The sequence below is a fragment of the Calidris pugnax genome, unplaced genomic scaffold, assembly GCF_001431845.1.
Source record: "Calidris pugnax isolate Ruff unplaced genomic scaffold, ASM143184v1 scaffold41, whole genome shotgun sequence".
Taxonomy (NCBI): domain Eukaryota; kingdom Metazoa; phylum Chordata; class Aves; order Charadriiformes; family Scolopacidae; genus Calidris; species Calidris pugnax.
The window spans coordinates 4,069,147-4,091,662 of NW_015094509.1; the positions used below are offsets into that span (position 1 = coordinate 4,069,147).

A 22,516-nucleotide genomic window follows, 5' to 3' on the forward strand; every position below is an offset into this window, starting at 1 on the left:
AGGTAGAATATGGGTAAAAAACCCAATTTTTTTTGCCAAATCCCGAAATTCCACCTTCACAGCGCTGCTCGGTGACAGCGCACACCCCGTTCTCAGGCGTCACCCAACCCCAGCGGCATCAGGGTCTGTATTTACGCGCTGGCGTGTATTTTCGTGCGGTTCCTCCTTACGCCCGATTAAAATCCGTGTCTAAAGTGTTTTTTGTAACAACAAAATAAGAAAAAAAAAACCAAAAACCTGTGTGTAAAATAAAACCCGCGTGTGTTTACGCATCGGGAATCGGTTGGTGTGTCCCCTTTTTGGGTGGTGTGTCCCCTTTTTGGGTGGTGTGTCCCCTCCCCGGTGACCCACTGAAGATGGTTGGTATAAAACACTGGAATAGTATAAAAACACTAAAAATATAAAACAGCTGAAACGCTTTGGGGGAGGTCTAAAAGCGCTGATTAACTCCCGGCCACTGATGGACACGCTTTAAGCCAGAGGTGGGTTCCTTCCAGCTGCCACTGCCGGCGGGTGAACTGTCACTGTGACAAAACGCGGGCCAGACGGTCTCTAACAGTTCAAAATAATTAAAAATTACGAGTGGGTTGTCGGAAACCCTTCCACCTCATGGGCCCCACCGTAAAAGGTGAATCTTTGCACAGCCACCTCCAAAACCTCCCAGGGAAGGGGCCGGGGGGGCCGGGCAGCGCTGCCCCCCCTGTGCCCGACTCCCGGGGGCGGGAGGGGGTAATGCCGGGAACAGACACTTATTGCATGGAATCAGGGAATTGTTGGAGTTGGAAGGGACCTTCTAGAGACCATCCAGTCCAACTCCCTGCCAAAGCAGGGTTGCCCAGAGCACATCACTCAGGAGCATCCACATGGGGCTTGAAGATCTCCAGAGAAGGGGACTCCGCACCCTCCCTGGGCAGCCTCTGCCAGGGCTCTGCCACCCTCACCCCAAAGAAGTTCTTCCTCACATTGGAGTGGAACTTCCCATGGTCCAGCTTGTGCCCGTTGCCCCTCGTCCTGTCACTGGGAACCACTGAAAAGAGTCCGGCTCCATCCTCCCTCAAACCGCCCTTTAGACCCTTGTCAGCATTGATGAGGTCTCCCCTCAGCCTTCTCTTCTCCAGGCTTAAGAGCAACAAAGATGGTGAGGGGTCTGGAGAACAAGTCTTATGAGGAGAGGCTGAGGGAGCTGGGGGTGTTCAGCCTGGAGAAGAGGAGGCTGAGGGGAGACCTTCTTGCTCTCTCCAACTCCCTGAAAGGAGGGTGTAGAGAGGTGGGGGTCGGTCTCTTCTCCCAAGTCACAGGCGACAGGACAAGAGGAAATGGCCTCAGGTTACGCCAGGGGAGGTTCAGGCTGGATATTAGGAAAAATTTTTTCACTGAAAGGGTTCTCAGGCATTGGAATGGGCTGCCCAGGGAGGTGGTTGAGGCACCATCCCTGGAGGTGTTCAAAAGACGGGTTGATGTAGTGCTGGAAGATAGGGTTTAGTGATGGTGTTGCTTTTTGCTTGTTGTGTGGGTGTTTATTTTTGTCAATGTTAGGTTGACAGTTGGACAAGATGATCTTTAAATGATCTAAAGAGCCCCAGCTCTCTCAGCCTTTCCTCATCAGGGAGATGCTCCAGTCCCTCCATCATCTCTGTTGCCCTACGCTGGACTCTCTCCAGCAGTTCCCTGTCTCTCTGAACTGGGGAGCCCAGAACTGGACGCAGGATTCCAGTTGTGGCCTCCCCAGTGCAGAGCAGAGGGGGAGAATGACCTCCCTCCACCTCCTGGCCACACTCTTCCCTTCGCAGCCCAGGATCCCATTGGCCTCTTGGCCACGAGGGCCCATTGCTGGCTCATGGAGAGTTTACTGTCCACCAGGAGCCCCAGATCCTCCTCCTCATAAGTTTCCCCATCCCTCCTTGCCGCACCACAGCCGGGAAGGTGGGTGACTGGTGGTGTGGGGCGGGGGGGGGAAAACTCTGTCACAGCAGTCCCCCTGCCAGGCACCCCCCACCACCACCCCACCACCCCCTACGGCCCCTGGAGGGGGGATGAAGGGGGGGAAGATGATGATGAAGGGGGGGAAGATGATGATGAAGGCTGGGATGATGAAGGGGACAATTACTGACTAATGCATCATTATCCTACCAAAGCCGGCGACATTCTGAAACTGATTGAAGTGCACAACTATTTAGAATTGATCCTGGTTCTAAGGTGAATTTAAGGCTTTATTGCTTTTACAGACTTGGTTTTATGACTAGTAGATTTGTTTGTGTGCTTTCTTCCTTTCTGTGATGCAGTCAGAAAAAGATACAATGAAGATTCATAAATTAAGTGAGACTGGGTACAAGCCTGCAATCAATCCACATTTTCAGGGAAGACATTTATATCAGTTGCCAGAACTTAACCATGTAATTAACTGAGGACTCTGGTAAGAACCAACTGTGCCACCAGTCAATTATTTTTTGCTTGTCTTCCAGCTGCTGTTTCACTCTGTTCTTAAGGGAGACTGTAAGAAAATGCAACCACTGAGAATTTGGTGATTTCAAAAATAACTGAAGAAATTTAGGAGATTACCAAGACCAGCTGTGGTAGAACTGTAACAAATGCTTAAAATCTATTGCAACTGCTTCTTAATTTCTCACTAGGAAAAAACGAAAGGAAAAAAAAAGAAGAATTTTTCACCCAGAAGTTTTATAAGAGCTAAAAAAGTATTTCAGAATTGCTGAGGACTGAAAAATGACCATGCATAAGCTACACTGGAAATCCCCAAGTCCTAATAAAACAGCTTTCAATGGAAGTGGTCATACACATCAGAATACTGGTTAAGTCATTACAACTATGAGGAATTGTTGTTTTTAAAAGCACTGTTGCTTATTAAAAAAAAAAAAAAAAGGGGGGGGGGGGGGGGGGGGGGGTGGGCAGGCGGGGCGGGGGTCGGCCCCCTGGGGGAGGATTGTGCCGGCTCCTTCTCCCTCGGGATCCCGTTTGCCCCCCGTCGGGTTGAGCCGTGGCACCGGACGCACCCGCGGTTCATTAATTGAACACGAAGGGAGACCTTCCAACATCTGAGGGGGGGACTCTGTCGGGAGTGCAGCGATAGAACAAGGGGTAACGGGTTTGGGTCGGAAAAGGGGAGATTTAGATGAGATACCAGAAATAAATTCTTCACTGTGAAGGTGGTGAGATGCTGGAACAGGTTGCCCAGAGAAGCTGTGGCTGCTCCATCCCTGGAGGGGTTCAAGGCCAGGCTGGATGGGGCTTGGAGCAACCTGGTCTGGTGGGAGGTGTCCCTGCCCAGGGCAGGGGGTTGAAACTGGATGATCTCCAAGATCCCTTCCAACCCAAACCACTCTATGGTTCTATGATTTGATGGTCATACCGATGGGTAGGACCTTTCTGACTCCTGCTGCCTCTGTGCCACGGTGGGAAATAACTGGGTAGTAGGAGCAGTCATTTGAATGTGTAACTACGCACCTACGAGGAGACACTTCGGGATTTTAGTTGTTTCATGGTTTCCTTAATCTTGTGGCTCTTTGAAGTCCCAAGGTGTGCTCATCAGCAGGCTTAAAGGCTTTCCTCTCTTTTGCATGGTTAAGTCATGCAAACGCTGCTCCTCTGTGCAGACCGGCTCACAAGTCATGCAGGTAGAAATGAAAGTGCTTTTTGTAAATTGGGGACTCAGCCCTGATAAAGTCAATGGAATATTTTACGTTGTCTGTTATAATACACGGAGAAATAAACCGCCGCGATAGTAAAAAGAGAAAGCTGTATGTTTGCAAATACTAATGCCTATAGGAGTATACTTCATTTATATTATCACTTGAAGTGTGGAATACTGTTGGCGCAAGTACAACCTTTCCTTCCTTGTCCTTTTGTTCAATCTTTTCTGGATGGATATACTTTTCCTGAAAAACTGGGTGGTGGTGGATCACAGTGATGTGGCAATGATGAGGTGCGTTATCTGCTGTTGTGCAGTCTGCTCTACCCCTCCCCTGAAGACGTAAATGGGTCTTGTTTTTCAAATTTGTTTCTCCCTATGTTTTCCAAGAGGGCTGTGGACTTCACCTGCACCGTCCAGATAAGAAGCCCTCTTTCCCTCCCTTATCCTGTCCCTCCTCCTCTGCTATTCTCAACTTCTAGGAAGGGGAGGGCACCAAAATTTCTATCGGGGTGGTCCTGGACCTATTTTGAGGCCCCATTTCTCCTATAAAACTCTGTTTACTGGCTGATAACATATTTGGGGTGGACTTTGACTTCCTCCCTCTCCTCCTCTCTTGGAGCCCCCAGCAGCTGAGGTGGGTAGTTCTCCATCAGTCCATCCCCTTTCCTCCACCTGCTCCAGGAGGCTAAAGGAGAGACGTGTGGATACCCAACACCTCACTGCTCTTCCCTAGCATCAGTTTTATTTCTCAGTTTTTTCTCTTTTTGTGCATTTATTTTATTGGCTTTGCTCATTTCTTGTTTTGCTGAACAGCAAATGCAGAAGATTGCCCCGATGCTTGAAAAATCTTGTTGCCTTGCATAGCTCTGAATAGCTTCCCCCAGACTAAGATTAGCTTCTGCAATTAAGGAGATTAGCGACAAAGCGAAATTAATTAAATTTGGTGCATTCATACATTAAAGTTGACTTCCTGAAGAGTTGGAAAGCCATCTGCATTCGCTGTGAGTTCTGCATTTGTTACCTGAGGTGATAAAAGCACTGTTTTTCTAAACTGGAGGAAGGCTCGTTTGCCCCTTAGCAATAATAACCGCAACACAAATCATTTGGGTCATAAAGTACACTGTCAAATATTCCACATACGGGTCTGCTTATATGGTATATCTGCGTAGAAGGACTTGGTGTGACTGGTAGACACAGAACTCGGTGTTCTCCCCTGTGATGCGTGTATTTCTGAAATGCAGAGAGGCATTATTTTATTTCTATGCAAACTTTGGCCTCTGCTTTCTTGCCTCACAGGTTTGATGGTGCTTATGTATGGAGGCATCATACTGAGGTCTTCAAAACTGGCTCCGTTGTGGCATCCTCCAATGCTTTTCTGTGCTGCTCATGGTTCCTGCCAAGAGAGGAATGTCCTTGCCCCTTCTCAGCAGCAGCCCTCTTAGTTAGTGGGGGAATCGCCTTAGTTAGAGGACAGATCCGAGAATCAGTTTAGTATTAGTTTAATAAAACACACGGAAAGTACTTACATGTGTTTTGCTTTGCTGCAAAAGTGTGTCTTGGTGGAGTTACAACTATAACACTGAGGTGGTTTATAAATAAAAAGGGATATGAATTCCCCCTGCCCCTTTTTTTCTCCCTGAGAATAATTACATAATTTTTGGTCTCTGCTTTAAAAACAGCCCTTTAATTTTACCCATTATGAGTTTCAAATTCTTTTTATTAGAGCTAATCTTACAGTAACCTAACGAGCAACTAAATTACTTGCAAACTCAACTGTAAAATTTAAGCGTTTTGTATGTGATAAACCAGGCAGTGGATTCCTCTTAGAAAAAAATGAGGGTGTGAATCTACAAAGGTCAGACCATACCAAACTCATAAACTTTCTGTGTATAATATCAAACTGTCCAAAAAAAAAAAAAAGAAAGATAAAAAGATTTGACTTTTACATACGTACTCTTGTTTATGCCTGTCCAGAGGCTCGATGCAAGGCAACTCTGTGTCTCCACTGGGCTTGTTTGAAGTTAGCCCAGCCTTTTGATGGAACTCATGGCTTCTAATTCCAGCTGGGTGAAAAAAAGCAGGGTCGTTAGGTGCTGGAGTGAGTTGCATTTGCTGACAGACTCATAATGGCTTATCCTGACAAGATCTAATTGATGGAGTGGATGGAGTTAAATCCAGCTGGCGTCCAGTCACGAGTGGTGTCCCACAGGGCTCAGTACTGGGGCCAATTCTCTTTAACATCTTTATCAATGATCTGGGCGAGGGGATCGAGTGCACCCTCAGTAAGTTCGCAGGTGACACCAAGCTGGGTGGCAGTGTTGATCTGCTGGAGGGTAGAGAGGCTCTGCAGAGGGATCTCGACAGGCTGGATGGATGGGCTGAGACCAACGGGATGAGGTTTAACAAGGCCAAGTCCTGCACTTGGGTCCCACCAACCCCCTGCAGCGCTCCAGGCTGGGGGCAGAGTGGCTGGAGCTGCCTGGCAGAAAAGGACCTGGGGGTGTTGGTGGACACCGGCTGAACAGGAGCCAGCAGTGTGCCCAGGTGGCCAAGAAGACCAATGGTATCCTGGCCTGTGTCAGGACCAGTGTGGCGAGTAGGGCCCGAGAGGTGATGGTCCCCCTGTACTGGGCACTGGTGAGGCCCTACCTCGAGGACTGTGTCCAGTTTTGGGCCCCCTACCATAAAAAGACATCGAGGTGCTGGAGCGGGTCCAGAGAAGGGCAACAAAGCTGGTGAGGGGTCTGTAGCACAAGTCTTGTGAGGAGAGGCTGAGGGAGCTGGGGTTATTCAGCCTGGAGAAGAGGAGGCTGAGGGGAGACCTTATTGCTCTCTCCAACTCCCTGAAAGGAGGGTGTAGAGAGGTGGGGGTCGGTCTCTTTTCTCAAGTCACAGGTGACAGGACAAGAGGAAATGGCCTCAAATTGCGCCAGGGGAGGTTCAGGCTGGATATTAGGAAAAATTTTTTCACTGAAAGGGTTATCAGGCATTGGAATGGGCTGCCCAGAGAGGTGGTTGAGGCACCATCCCTGGAGGTGTTCAAAAGACGGGTTGATGTAGTGCTGGGAGATATGGTTTAGTGATGATGCTCCTTGTTTGTTGTGTGGGTGTCTATTTTTGTCAGTTAGGTTGACGGTTGGACAAGATGATCTTTATGGTCCCTTCCAACCTAGAAGATTCTGTGATTCTGTGATTCTGTGAGTGGATGCATGCAACTCTGGTGGGCTGGAGATGAGCAGCCCCAGCCCCATCTAAAAGTGACAGCGGTGTGTATCGCATCTGGTAACTCTGTGTCCAAAGGAAAGGTGTCAGATCTTCAGGTGGTTTAGGTTTTTTGTCATAAATCTTAGACGCAAGGGCTTTGGTTGTGCCTAGCTACTAGGTCATCACCTTCAGCAAAAGAACATCTTCCCATCAACAGGAGGGAGTTTCGTAAGTTCAAAACCTGGTATATTTAATCAAGTTCCTTGGTGTTTCTTAAGTTCAAAACCTGGTATATTTAATCAAGTTCCTTAAGTAAATTTAAAAAATGAAAGAGGGTGAATCGCTGAGTTTCACATTCCTGGGTATGCCTTCAAGCACATATCTGGAAAATTCAGCTGTACGTTATGTTGAGACAGAGGCACATAATTCAGGTCCAAATGTGGAAGAAATTTTCACCCTGGAGATCCCACTGGTTTAAATCTGATTGTATGACATGCATTTGAGCATCAGGTCCATCTTCTTCCCGCTGCAAGGAGTTCATGTCCAACGGTCCAGCTTTGGGCTGGGGTCTGTGGTGTCACAGTTTTCCTCAACTGGTGAGAGTGTGAGAATTGTATGAGGTTGCTGGCAGATAATCCAGCAAGGAATATCTCTTGATACAACCAAGTGGTAAAAATGTCTGAAAATTCTTGATGTTTTCCTGTGTGTTCTGTCAGTCTTGTGTTACTGACAGATGCGTAATCGCCAAAGCAGGAGATGCTTTTGGTCATCTGAGTGAAGGGCAAGCACAAAAGCAGGTACAACGTCTTGTTAGAACTGGAGTTTTATTGTTGAACACTTGGCTGCTGCCAGAATCACAGCCTTGGGTCCTCTTTTTAGCACATTCATATTAGTTATGAATGCAATTCATTCATATTATTTACTGTAAAATAACTATAGTTGTTGCTGAGAGGGAGTAATAGGACCAAGTAGTTAAGCGTTCCTCATTTTAAGAATATCCCAAGCATTAAAGTTAAGTAGCAATAATCTTTTTCTAAGCATCCTAAATTGCAGCAGCTAGTTAGGTATAAATGATGGAGTGGTGCTTCTTCAATTAATAAAATTGTACATTGCATCTTCAACTGGGATCTAAACATAAAAAATAAAAAATTATAAGCTAAACTGTATGTAATTAAAACACTTAATAGCTTTGATGACCATTTGAAAAGTGAGAAGAATTAAGTTTGTATTTCAAACCAGTAGGATTTTTATCTTCTGTCTTAGAAGTGGTTTGCTTAATGAGTCCAGTTAATGAAGTCATTAACAAAAGGACTTTTCAAAAAACTCAAGACTGAAGGCCCTTGCCTTTGTTCTGCCTGAGGTTTAAGTCTCAGACCCGTCTTTACAAGCTGCTCCTTCCCTTTTCCATTTTTGGGTGCTGCTCAGAGGAGAGCCGGGTTCTGCCCAGGTGGCTGAGCTTCCCCACGGCGCCGGGGGACGCGTCCCTCCCTGATTTACTGCCGGCAGCCGGGGTTGTTTCAGCACCTGGGAGTTTCTGAGCTGTTCTCACTCCTCTTGAAGTCGAGGGGAGAAAACCCTCTGACAACTTTTGATGTTAGGCCATTCATCACAGCGTAATACATTTTAATCCTTTTTTTGTCATCGTGTTTATTGAAGTGCTAAGCCAAACAGCTGATTTTTAGACTGCGATCAGCTACCTTCAATATAGGGAGTTATGACAATTTCAAGTGATGCAGATTTTACAAGATCAGGTTCTGATGCTCAACTTTAAGGTTTTCTTAGATCCAGTCTCTCTTAGTTGATTTATTATGCTTCTTATAAGCCTGGAGGAAAAACAAGTGCTGTGCTATTTACAATGCTGAAAGTTCATTAGCCCTGCAGACTTTCCCTTTTCCCTTATAGAATCATAGAATCATTGAGGTTGGAAGAGACCCTTGGGATCATCGAGTCCAACCATCTCCCCTACTCTACAAAGTCCTCCCCTACACCATGTCCCTCAGCACTGCATCTAAACGGCCCTTAAACACAGCCAGGGATGGGGACTCCACCCCCTCCCTGGGCAGCCTGTTCCAATGCCCGACCACTCTCTCTGTGAAACATTCCTTCCTAATGTTCAGTCTAAACCTACCCTGGTGGAGCTTGAAGCCATTCCTTCTTGTTCTGTCTTATCTTACCCTCTTTCCCATCCTAAACCTGGTTTGCTATCTTTGCCTTATAGAACATATTCCCCAAGCAACTTACTGTTCCTATTTTTCTTCCATGAGGCCTCTTTCCTCATTGTTTATTATTCAAATATGGTTCAACAATGGCACATATATGGTTGATGAGGACTCTCTGGTGTTCAGTAGGTAAGAGCAGACACACATCTCATCAATGAAGCTTTTCGTACTCTTTTAGAATGACATTTGTCAATTTTCTTACATCCATGTTGTTGGTTTAGAGGGACAGTGCTTTTCAGCTGACACTTGGCTTAGCTTGCACGGAGAGAGGAAGTTTAAGTCGAGATCAGAAGCATTGATTAACAGCTTCTTTAGTGTTTTAATTTCTAGCTGACTCCTGTCAGCTAGGGTAGTGCAGGTCTGTGTCGGAAGATCTACTCCCATTGATCAGTAGGAGGTAGTAGAAACCCAAACCTTGTGCAGGCACCACTGTCCTGGGTGTTCCTGTTCTTTGCTGGTTTTGTCAGCTCTATACTAGTGTGTGTGTGTGCGTGTGTGTAGACATTATGGTTAGAGGGTGACTCTCTCATGTTGTGTTGCTGCAAACCCTGCTGGTTTGGAGGGTTTGGTGGGTTGGGAGGAGGTGGTGGGTTGTCAGTGATGCTACATGCACCACTCAGCCTTTTTATCTTTATTGACACTTTCCCATCTCATTCAGTATAGTCAGTAGAAAGTGTGTTCTTAGGAGTTTTGCAGCCAATTACTAAGGTTTAAAAAACCCTTGAAGCAGGGATTTTGGATAGAAAAGAGGTAATCCTTAAAGACATAGTGAGACAAGGTACTAGGCAAAAATGGCACGTCATAAATTTATTGGGGCACAGTGCCTCTTGAATACAGGATGCTTGATCTGAGTAAGCATTTATTGGATATGTCTTGTGCATAGTTGAGTCTTAACTGTGAATAATTAAATATCTACCTGTTGCATATGGCCTTGTTCAAAGGCCAAGTACAGTTAGATACACCAGCTAAGGTAGATGGAGGGGCCCTGAGAGCCGCTGTTGTATGTGGCAGCAAAAGTAGCTGAATATTTTGATCTGTGGTTTTTCTATGAATTTAAAAAATGTAAAGAAGAACAATTCAAGCAGAGTCTTCTTTCATAGGAAGCAGGGGGCTGCCATTAGACTTCTCCTCCAATGCGTTGCAGGGCCCGCCCACTGGAAGGAGGTTTTTCCCATCGCTAATGGAGACCGTCAGTCACCCATCGACATCAAAACGGAGGAAACCAAGTATGATCCCTCTCTCCGTCCTCTGAATCCGAATTACGATCCAGCTTCTGCTAAAATCATCCTTAACAACGGGCACTCCACCAGTGTTGAGTTTGATGACACCGTCAACAAATCAGGTTTGTCCCATTCCTGTTCCACCGTGTCTTCTTCTACCGTTTCCTAAACAGAGTGCATACAGCCTGGCTGTGTCTTGCTGCCAGGTGTGAATTCCTCCTAAACAGTAAGGCTTTGTTCCTCTGCACAAGAGATTCCTTTTCCCCCTGTCTTTCAGCCTGATACAATGTGGGAACGTATTTGGACATGAGTTTGAGGTTGCATTTCTTAGAAAGCGCCAGGATTGCCTTTTCAGCGGGATGGTTTGATCCACCCCACCCAGCCAGACAGTGCCAGCCCCCCTGTTTGAACAGTGTTGTGTACAATTTTTCAAATGCTGCTCTCTCTCACTGCAGATGAATCCTTTGTGTCTCATTACAGGTTCATTCCAACCGAATTGCTCAAGTCTCTTATCTTGACTTTAGCTGCAGGTTTGGTTATATATTTATCCCCTTTTTTTAGAATCCATACCTGGACTTCTTGTGTCAGGAAAGAGCCAATACAGAACAAATGAAATGTATCCCCAGTGATCCCTTTTCTTCTCTGAAAAGTGTTATTGTCCCAGGCTTTTCCAGGAGCATGTGGCTTCCCTTTTGGCAAGAGATAATTCTTAGTTAGAAGTTCTCTGGTTTAGCATAGTCTTTGTAATGTTAGTGCCTTCATCTTTAAAACCTTCTCTTAGATGGTAGATAATCTAGCACACCTCCCCTTGAAACTGTAGGAGTGCAGATTCTTCAAGCAATAAAATCCTCTTGTGGTTGTACGAGGCTTAGCTGAGGATCCAAGCCCACATGATGCTTTCACAAGGGTCAAAGCCAGAGGAGGACTCATTTGTGATCACCGTGTCCCTTAGTCCTGAGGACCTATTAGCTTATAGCAGCAACAGGGAGAGACACAGATGGAGACAGCATCAAACTCTGCTTTCCTGGGCAGTCCTAGTTTAATTCTCAAATTTCCTGTCAATACAAGCAACACTGGATGTTGCCTGAAAGCCATCAGCTGACCGTCAGTGATCTGCTCTGACCTCGTGTGTGTCAGATGCCACGGGACTTCCCAGAATTAATCTCTGCTTCAAGCCTAGTAGGCGTGGGTGAACTAAAGCACATCTCTTAGAAAAAACATACAATCTTGATTTCAAAATTTCCAGCGATGACGAACCTACTGCAGCCTTTGGTAAGTTGTTCTAATTGTTAATTACCCTCACAATTAAAAAAATTGAAATCACGCTTTTTTCTGGTGTTAGACCAACTCAGCCTTTAAAATAATATTTAAAAAAAAATAATTAATACATGTGAATATGAATACACCAAGAACTTCTTCCACTTTCTAACTCCATCCAGTGACAGGGCCTGAACGTAGTGTTTCTGTAGGCTTACACCGGTACCAAAGCAGGTACCACCAAAGTGGTAATGAGATCCTCTTCTTGCTGCTTTCCTCAGATCATATCTCCAAGGATATTATTCATGTAATGGCAAAGCACTGACAGATGTTGATCAGATAATTAACAGATGTAATCCTCCTTCAGGAGGCTCCGTATCTTCTATGTATGGACTAGATTCTTCAGTCCCCATCAGGGCTTTACGTTTTGGCCATTATCATGCCTTACTTATCAAAGAATTCAAGTCCTTTTGTATCCATAAACTGAATTATTCACTATTTTCCCTAATATTTGTCACTGACAACCTTTATCAGTAATGTTTTTGTTTTCTTTCAGGTCATTGATCAAAAAATACTGAATTTTCTAGGGCCAAAATTTGGGCTCTGGGGCACCCCTGTGAAGTAAGCACTCCTGCCATATGGTGGTTTTATGAAAAAAAAAAAAAAAATTGGTACTAAATACATGAGTATATTTTAATACATTATTAACTGACTTCCATATGAAGTATTTCTTCACCTTGGCCAGCATTGAAACTGGGCTGTCAATTCTGTAACTGGTTAATTTTGCTTATCCTCTTGGGTACCACAGTAGCTCCATTCTATGAAGTTGGCCTGTTGATGCTTTTCTTTTTCCAGCTCTTTTTAAACTTTGAGATACTGGTATTTGCCTTAAATAAGCTTCTGACCAACCTCTTCCTTAATTACTGTAGGAATGGAAGAGTTTTACCATCATTATATGATGTGAGACAAGTACATAACCAGGCCATTTTTTACATTTTTTGGTAGAAGCATTTCATTAATGCTGATGGATTTCTACATAATTGCTTTCCCTCAGCCAGTTAGAACACCAATCTTTACATTTCTAGGATCATTTGCCTCCAAGTTTTCAGTCCTTGAAAGAAGGCATTTGTTTCAGGAGTGCCACTTCCCCATCCCCTTTGGTCACTGGGTTTATAGGCTCCGTAAAAGCAAGTTTTTGAGTTGAAGTTTTAAGGAGGTCAGATGTTTTTCCCCGCAGACAAACAGTTCCAGTTCCTTCTCATTAGCCAGGCTACTTGTGTTAGCAGATAGGCAACTTAAGAAATTCTTCTTTTATCTTTATGTAGTGGTATTTTTTTCCTAACAAAGTTCAGCTTTTGGACTAAACCTAGAAGAAAGAAAAAAAATCACTATTGTCCTCCCCAGTGCTCTTAATTTAAAAACCATCTGGTTAAAGCTTCCATCTTTTCCCCTTAAAATCTCTGTAATGAACCAGTAAACCAGCCCAGACTAATTCCCAAGCCCTCAGAGGAGACACGGAGCTGGGAGAGTGGGGTGATTTGTTTTGCGGTGAAAAAGGAATCTTTCTGAATGCAATTCATGTTCAAGTCATTGTGCAGAGACGGTTTGGTTCCAACTCTGATTAGCCAAAAAGTGAGCACTTGCAAAAGCAAAACAATGAAAAGCCCACCCATATGTACATTAAGTAGACTAGACTAGACTAGACTATTTCAGTTGGAAAGCACCTACAATGATCATCTAGGTCAACTGCCTGATCAATTCAGGACTGACCAAAAGTTAAAGCATGTTATTAAGAGCATTGTCCCAAGTCTCTTAAACGCTGATGGGCTTGGGGCATCAACCACCTCTCTAGGAAGCCTGTTCCAATGTTTGACCACCCTCTTGATAAAAAAAATGCTTCCTAATGTCCAGTCTAAACCTCCCCTAGCACAGTTTTGAACCATTCCCTTGTGTCCTATCACTGGATACCAGGAGAGGAGACATCAGCACCTCCCTGTCCACTTCCCTCCTCAAGGTGATAACAACATCCCCTTTAGTGAGCCACAACCCACGAATCTATACATCAATGCAATTTTGAAAGTCATATCATAGAATCATAGAATCATAGAGTCGTTGAGGTTGGAAGAGACCCTTGGGATCATCGAGTCCAACCATCTACCTTACTCTCCAAAGTCCTCCCATTAACCATATCCCTCAGTGCCCCATCTAAACGTCCCTTAAACACAGCCAGGGATGGTGACTCCACCACCTCCCTGGGCAGCCTGTTCCAATGCCCGACCACTCTCGCTGTGTAAAATTCCTTCCTAATGTTCAGTCTAAACCTACCCTGTTGGAGTTGTGTGTCAGAGGAGGAACCGTGGACAAGCGAGGGTTTCCGTAGTACTTCAAAAGAGAGACAGCTTTTGAGAAGGAGCAGGAGACTGAAGCCTGGTGTGAGGTTAGAGGATGTGGGTGGTGGCTCCTGTTCTTGCAATGAAGCCTTTTTCCTCTGCTTGGGTTTGCAGTGCTGACCGGGGGGCCGCTCAGTGGGACCTACAGGCTGCGCCAGATCCACTTCCACTGGGGATCCAACGACGAAGCCGGCTCTGAGCACGCGGTGGATGGGATGAAGTACGCGGCAGAGGTAAGGCATTGTCCCATCACGTCACCTCTACCTCCACGCTCGTGACTCATTTTCCATTGTGAGAATAATGTCGCCCCCTCCACTTCCTGCTTTTCACTCTCCCACCCATTTTATCGAAAGACGAGAGGTCTTCCTGGAGTGTTGCATGTTTGGTCCTTTCTCAAAGGAGAACCTATTTGAAAGCTCTGGAGAGGATTAAAAAAGGAGTACAGAAGAGAAGAGCTTGATAAGAGCAAGATTTAATGTTCAAGAGTTGCTTTAACCTTTGTCTTTCACTGTCTCTTCCTTGGAGAGTATTTTCAAAGTCAGCTGCAGTTACAGTCCACAGAATTATTTGATGTGGGGCCCGTGCAACATAAAGTTTATGCCAGGGACTTAGGACCGTTGCGTTTTGCGGTGCATTTAGCAAATGTCATCTTTATGACTTTCATGACTCGCTTTGAGAACCACACCTTAATATCTGTGGGGTGCCCGTGTACTTGTGGAGGTACAGGGTTTTAGTGGAGGCACAGGTGCCACAGGGAGAAGCGCACCGTCCGCTCCGGCACGGAGAATTCGCTCCTGCTCTGTCTCCTTCCGTGTGTTTGAGTAGTCTTCTGGGGTTAAAAAGGAGTAAAAAGTATAAAAATAGATGTTAACGGAAAAGTAAAAGGCATAATCCTACAGAAGAAAAAATGAAGTGTGTGCGCAGTGGTGTGATCAGGTTTTACTGGAAATGCTATGAGAGATAGTGGTTCAGAAAAAAAATCAGTTTTCTAATAGTAATGGGGAAAAGTGACATTTGCAGTGTTTAAAGGCTTATGTTTTCCACAGGAACCAGGTGGGATGGAATATAAAGAATTAATTGAGGTGCTTTAAAACCATTAAGTACCAAAACCAAATTTCTAGCTGAGAAAATATATATATGTTTCCCATCTAAGAAACCAAATGGAAGGAGAAAATATCTCTGAATTTCTAGCCAGTCTAAAAACCTCTCCGTTACCTGTTGGTTGGGTAACGCTCCACAAGAAGCTCTCTAGATGTCACTTTGGCTTTGGGATAAGAAACACAGAATTAAAATCAAGGCTTCTGAGCACTGTTCACACAAAAGAAAATACGTCAGAAGGAGACACGAAGATGGTTTCGGTGCTCCCCTTCATAAGGAAGATGTGTAAGATTTCAAGAAAAAGCATCGACTGAGCTGAAGAAAGAATTAGTGTTGAGGTAAAGAAGACTGCAAGGTTCAGCCCCCTAAGGCCAGCGGGAAGCAGAAGGGATCCCTGGCTCCGTTCTTTGTGACAACGTATGGTCTGGTCAAGGTCTCCTCAGAAGCTGCAGTGACAGAGCGGTGGTAAGATGGGATATATTCCTTAAAGAGAAGTCACAAGCCCTTGAGAATGGGGCTGTACCCAAAAGCGTTTCACGGCTCTGTTTGTGTGGGGGTTTTGGTTGGGGAGGGGGTTGTTTTGGGGAGGGGGTGGCAAAGCTGTGAGGGAGTGGGGATGGGCTTTATTGAGTTGTGGGAATTATGCTTTTTGTTCTTTATTGTTTTTTTTTTCTTTTTTTTTTTTAAATCCATAATAAAAGTCAATTTTGATGGAGAGTATCTGTTTCCTTTTTGTGTGTGTGAAAATGTAATTGTTTAAAAGTTGTTCAATGTAGCTTTTGTGAACTTACAATAGTAAGTGGTGCAGGTACTATGAGCTGAACGATACTAATGCATCTGAGAATGGTTTAGAGTACTGTGTTCTCCTCCCAGTTTAATTTATAAGATTTTTAGCAACTTTCCTTCAAGGATCTCTGAAGCTGGGAGCCAGCATGTGTTTCATTGTGAGCATACATGTATTATTATTGATTTCAGTGGGATTCCTTCCTTGCTGGAAGTAATGTTTCAGCACTTTAGAGTCCAAGTGCTTAACAAACATTAATTATACACTGTAACACCAAGGAATGGGTCTGGTTTAGATACGGAAAATTAAAACTCATAGAGGTTAGGCAAGGACTGAGATTTAGAGTCAGGATCTTCACGCTCCTGGATTCCTATTTCAACCATGCAGCTGCCTTGCTTCCCATAGAAAGGCTTTAAAGCAAGTTCCAGCTTTCCTAAATTGCTATTACTTTACAGGTCCTGAAGTGCTGTATTCCAAAAGAAAGCCTTTTATTATTTATTTTTTTTTTCCCCAGAGGTTCATCCCAGTTTAAGTCAAGCAGTGGAGCTGCTTATCAGCGCTCCTAAAGAGTATAGTCCAAAGCCTGAAGAAAAGATGGTCACCAATTTTAGAAAGGCCAATCCCGTGCCCTGTTTCTGACCTTTATCCTTCCTCATCTAAAAAAAAAACGTGGGCAGTAAAATTTACTGACCCACCAAGGACTTCTGAGAGTGATTGATGTTTGTGAAGGACTTAGTCCTAAGCGCCGTGTGAGTGTTTGTGCTCTCTCCAGCTCGGCAGTCGGACCCTTGCTCAAGGATGGGGCTTCCCAGGAACCAGGAGCTCCCGTTGCAGAGCGTGGCCAGGATTTAGGAGACCTGGTTTTGCAGGGGGGGACTGAGGTGTGATGGGGGGTAGGCATCATGGGCTTTGCCTTTCCCCACCTGGTGTCTTTAAGATGCTTAAGCAACTAAGCCCAGGAACAGCTCCAGAATAACGCCTGTTGGAAATGCAGAAACCCAAACCTGAGATAATCCAGCTGCTTGTAAGTGCCCAACCGCTGATAATCCTAGAAAGTGGTGTTTGGAAAGTATCAAAAATGAAATTCTGATGTTCAAAAACTAAACTAGGAAAAGATGTCAAAGCACACAAGGGAAAAGAGGTCAGCGCAAGTTTAATGTGTGTTTTCTGCCTGATTCCTGGCTATTTGTGTGGCTGATTAATGTTACTGAAAGCTTGATTAAGGAAAAAGAGGAGCAACTAATAACATCCTCATCATTTTCAATCACTTTTTAAAATCAGCTGTACTACAAGTGGACTTAAAGGCTTTAGTTATATAACCACGGGATATCTTGTTTTAGCTTCTCTGTTAAAAACCTGGGGACCCAACAGCAGTTTGCCAGGCACTGGAGTGTGTTGATTGCTGCTAAATTTTGAATAATCCAGGCCACTGGAAATGCTTTTTTTTTGTCATTTGTGTGAACTCTGTATTTACCAGTTTCAAAAAAATAGTTGCGTTTAGAAAACTGAATGGCTACGAATCCAAAAGAGTAAAATAGAGTATCACAACCAGTAAAGTTGTAGTATTAATTTGTGACTATTTGAGTTCAGCGGGAGTTGATGCTGTCGGTGTCTCTTGCTTTTCAGCTTCATGTGGTCCACTGGAACTCAGAAAAATACTCAAGTTTTGTTGAGGCAGCTCGTCAGTCAGATGGATTAGCAGTCATGGCTGTATTTCTGAAGGTAAGAAAAAAATGCCTTAGTCTTCCTGATAAATCTGCATTATAATCCCAAAAGGATAATGGTGGTGGTTGGTGTAATTATTGCTAAAGAGATACTTGTTTTATACGGGCATTAAATGATACGGTTTCCTTCGTGCTGTTTACTTTCCCTCAAAGATAAAAAATAGCAGATTAATAGATTTGCAAGACAGTGAGGCTTTTTGGTTTGCTAGTCTGCACTCCTGTACAGTGTAATTACTAGGAGTAGCCAGAATAAATCCTACCAGCGAGGGAGTGGATCTTCTTACCAAACAGTACAAGTCACAGGCTTGTACTCACAAAATCCATCAGATCTCACCATCACTTAAGTACAGTTATGTAAAACTGTTTCATTATGCATTCGCTTTTTGATTATTTAGTTTTGCTATTTTTTCCTGTGGAGCTCAACTCTTTCTTTTTTCTCTGGTGTTAACAGATTGGTGAGTGCAACACTCAGCTGAAGAAGATTACCGACCGCTTGGACACCATCAGAATCAAGGTGAAGAAATGCTTCTAAAGGAGTGCTAATATTGGTGGTTGGTTTTGTTGTTTTGGTTTTTTTGGTAACCTGGCTGCTACTCCCTTCACCTTCATGTTCCCTAGTTTCATAGCTATCCATATCTAACTCTGGTTTGAGACAGTTTAGGGGCATTCTTGTTAGGTAAAGTGGAAAACTAAGAAGACAGAGTAATTTTTATACAAGAAGAGAGCAGAGAAAAAGGCTGATTCCTCACAGAGCCTTGTCTTTGGCAAATTGTTGCTACAAGAACGGCAACAGGAGTAGGACATACTTTATGGAAAGTTATGAAAAGGATGAGGGAGAGGTTTCTTCCCCTGTTTTGCTGAGGTACAGGATGAGAAATAAGCTATTGTTTTTGTGGGAGAGAAATCAGCCAGACTCACAACATCACGTTTCATACAGACATCTCTGGCCTGGTGGCCAGAACGGGCAAGAAGAAGTAGTAGCCCATGGGCCTGGGAGGAGTCGATGAGGAGGGAAGCAAGTCAGTAACCTGTGGGGTTACTCTGCCGGCTCCGTGGGGACCATGTTGGAAGTCTTAACATCTCACCTCTTCCTCCAACTTCCACCTCATGGCCCATTGTAACTATGGGGAGCCTACGCTGACACGGTACCTTTGGTGGTGTCCTGTGGCATCAAGGATAGTCAGCAGCAAAGCTGTTGCTGAGGTGGGACCTCATCAGAAGGGCACTGGCTCACCTGCTGTGGTCATCCAGGACGATCCACCCTATAGTGGAACAAGCTGTGCTGCCCTTGGCATGATTTATTTTTGGCTTCGTGCTTTTAAATAATGTTGCTCTATTCTTTCTTTTTTTTTTTTTAAACTTTCAGTAAGAAATAAATTTTAACAGATATTTAAACTAGAACTACTGTGAACTTCTTTTTTTTTTTTTTTTTTTTTTTTTTTTGATTAGTCTTATTTTCCTCCTGGTGAAGTTCTTGCTAGATGAAAACCAGTTAAGCTAAAAATCAGCTTATGAGGCTGTTCTGTTTAGCTTCACACAGGTTTCTTTTTTTTTTTTTTTTTTTTTTTGTCTTTCCAGGGTAAAAGAGCACTATTCACAAACTTTGATCCCAGCTGTCTGCTTCCCAAGTCCCTGGACTACTGGACATACTTTGGCTCTCTCACTGTTCCACCTCTTCTTGAGAGCGTCATCTGGATTGTTCTGAGAGAGCCCATAAGTGTTTGTTCTGAACAGGTATTTTTTAATTTTTCACTGGTGTAGAGATGTTGCTTTTGTAAGACTTGAAATTGTAAATGCCACCCCAAAAAATATTATTTTTTGCAGACCTTGGCATCGCATACCTTATCAAACTTCCAAAAGACAAAGTATGTCTTTCAAATTTATCCTGACTTCTTGTTGCCTTTCTTTGCATAACAACTGTTTATTATCCATTTTTTAAAAAGGATCTGCAGACTCCAAAAATTAACAATCAAAAATAACCCGGGGGGAAAAAAGGGTTCTGGTGACGCTTAGGAATCCTGGAATTCCACTCGATTTGTTTATTTGCGTAGCTTGTTCAAACCTCTTTTCTGGCATTTTCATTTGGCAGATCAATAGTAAATTTCTTCTTGCAGTGGTGAATTTACTAGAATAATAAAAATCAGATACAAAATCAGGTTCTTATTTGGGCTAATCTACAGTTTATACATCTAAAATGTGAAATACTGTATGCAGACACCTGTGCATAACAGGTTCAGAGGACGTGGTGTCAGAAACCATGTCAAATTGAGTGATTCTTTACTAGTCATTATTCACAGACTGTAGCTATATGTTATGTATTAAAGTATAAATGCCCTATGTTCTTATAAATAGAAGCATGCATGTAGCTAAAAGTGTTTGTTTCCAGTAATGCCCACCATTCTGATTGATCACAGTGGCTGACACTGGTTTTGCCATTTCATTTTATTCCTCGAGTTTGAATTTCTTTGGGGCTTTACAGTTTACTACCTACTTTTTGGTGCACTTTTCAGGTTGACAGAAATGAAAAATAAATTTTAAATTTTTAGAAACTCACAGGGATCCTGAATTAAAGATGTCAGCTTTGAATGGGATGAAGAAAGATAGTATTGACTTTTTTTTTTGCTTTCAATGCAATTAAGATGCAACGTGCTGTACAACTAAATGCTCTATTATAATGGAATTATATTTGTGCTGTCCTCCTTCTGGTGACCTTGAAGGGAAGTAAGGTGGTGTATAGAAATAGTAAATAGAAATATTCGAAATTAGACAAGATACTAAGCTTCAGGTCAGAAATCAGAGGCGGATTTCCCGAGGTTTAGTCACGGAGCTCTGATCTGGGTTTCTGCTGAGATCAGCTTAAGAGAGAAACTTACAGAATCATAGAATGGTTAGAGTTGGAAGGGACCTTAAAGATCATTGAGTTCCAATCCCCCTGCCCTGGGCAGCAACACCTCCCACTGGAGCAGGTTGCCCAAAGGCCCATCCAGAGGTATGCAGAGGTATGAACAACTGCTTGTTGTTCATCTTCTCAAGGGAAAAATTTGAAATTTCTCCTGGTTTGAGTACGTGTTTAATATATCAGAAGTGCTAATTGCAGAAGCTTTCTCTAGCACCACACCTACTCTTGCAGGTAAATGGTGAATTTCCCCTTTAACAAGAAAATGTACATAGATAAGATTTTTGGCATGAAACTTTCCAGAATCTCCGAATTATAAAATCAATTTAAAAATATATATATAAAAAAAAAATAAAATGGTTTAGATCAGGTCATGGAAGACAAGTGTGAACATAGGAAACAATCCTTTATGTGCAGTTTCAGTCTTACACATGTTTTGGGAGATTTTCTTGGGAGGCGTCTTTTTTCATCTGCAAGGACAGAAATGGTGGAATTGCCACGCAGTTCCCGTTCTTCCTGGTGGGAAAAAGGCAACAAGTGTCTTTAATATTTACTACGTGCTTTCTCGTTAGTATGAGCGTGAGGGTTTTCTGCTGAAACTTATGTCTCTTTTGCTTGCAGCTGGCCAAATTCCGCAGCCTCCTGAGTACTGCTGAGGATGAGGTCGCCTGCTGCTTGCTGAGAAACTACCGGCCTCCCCAGCCTTTAAAGGGACGAGAAGTCAGAAGGAATTAAAGGAGGAAAGCCAGGGTTGTCTCCCTCCGAAACCAAAAGCTGAATTAATTTTAGTAGTTAATATACTTTGTGATTTTTTTTTTCTTTTTTTTTTTTTTTGTTTTGGTGAGTTGCTATGGCAAATAAGTGTTGTTTTGTTCTTGGTTACTATGCAGTCATTTCTTACAGGCAGGTATGTCCTGGGTTGTTGCAGGTTCATCGATGTCAACAGGTCTGACTGTGTTTGAGTGCGTTGGTGTAGGAGCACTGGGGCACTGCTAATCCTAAGGGTCAGGTGTGGTGAAGGAGTTGTCCAGAATTTGTCACAAAATTACCAAACAGGATCCCTCGTATTAATGGCAGTAAAGGGTGTTCTGCGACTGTTCTTCTGGTCTCTAACATAATATTTAGCTTCTATTACATCACACTGTAATTATAAAGAAAAAATACTTCAAGAGTGATATAATTTTATTGCTGACTGCTTCAATACCATGCTTACCTAGGGCAAGAGGACATGGCCTCAAGTTATGTCAGGGGAGGTTTAGATTGGACATTAGGAAAAATTTCTTCACTAAAAGGGTTATCAGACATTGGAGCAGGCTGCCCAGGGCGGTGGTGGAACCACCATCGCTGGAGGTGTTCAAAAGATTAAGGTGGACGTGGTGCTGAGGAACATGGTTTAGTGGTGGTTTTGCCAATGTTAGGTTGATGGTTGGACTCAATGATCTTAAAGGTCCCTTTCAACCTCCTTCTCTTCTCTTCTCTTCTCTTCTCTTCTCTTCTCTTCTCTTCTCTTCTCTTCTCTTCTCTTCTCTTCTCTTCTCTTCTCTTCTCTTCTCTTCTCTTCTCTTCTCTTCTCTTCTCTTCTCTTCTCTTCTCTTCTCTTCTCTTCTCTTCTCTTCTCTTCTCTTCTCTTCTCTTCTCTCCTCTCCTCTCCTCTCCTCTCCTCTAGTGTGGCATCATGCTCTCCCTGTTTTTCCACCCTCCCCATGACATATTCTCACAATAGGCAGTCATGCAGTAATGACTAACAGCATTAAAGTAAAACAGATATTTTATATGAACTCTTACTGCTTAAAATCATGAGCTGTTGCTCCAGACCCTCCCGTACTAAACACGTGGCGTGCTGCAGTGTGAGACGTGTGTCACACACCTCACACCTTGAGGTGGACACAGCACTGCTCAGGGGTGTAACACCTCCCAGGCACTGGCTGAAGTTCTCCTGTCATAGCTGAACTTAGCGGGTTGCACTCAGATCCCGAAACCAAAGACAGCATTTAGAGCAAGCCAAAGAAATCAGCATCGAGTCAATAGCCCATAAAAGATCAGCCCCCCACAGTGATATGTTTGAATGTCTGGCTTCA

At 43.8% G+C, this 22,516-nt stretch overlaps 1 protein-coding gene across 1 annotated transcript; it reads left to right on the forward strand.

Annotated features, from left to right (window-relative positions):
• The first annotated feature begins 9,166 nt into the window (after nt 1-9,166).
• LOC106902033 (carbonic anhydrase 13-like) lies at nt 9,167-21,905 on the forward strand. The gene is given in 10 exon segments (XM_014965197.1): nt 9,167-9,194; nt 10,214-10,411; nt 10,770-10,804; nt 10,806-10,819; nt 11,536-11,561; nt 14,051-14,169; nt 17,445-17,540; nt 17,994-18,056; nt 19,121-19,276; nt 21,060-21,905. Coding segments are annotated over 10 exon segments (849 nt in total). The 3' UTR covers nt 21,174-21,905.
• Nucleotides 21,906-22,516: the final 611 nt, after the last annotated feature.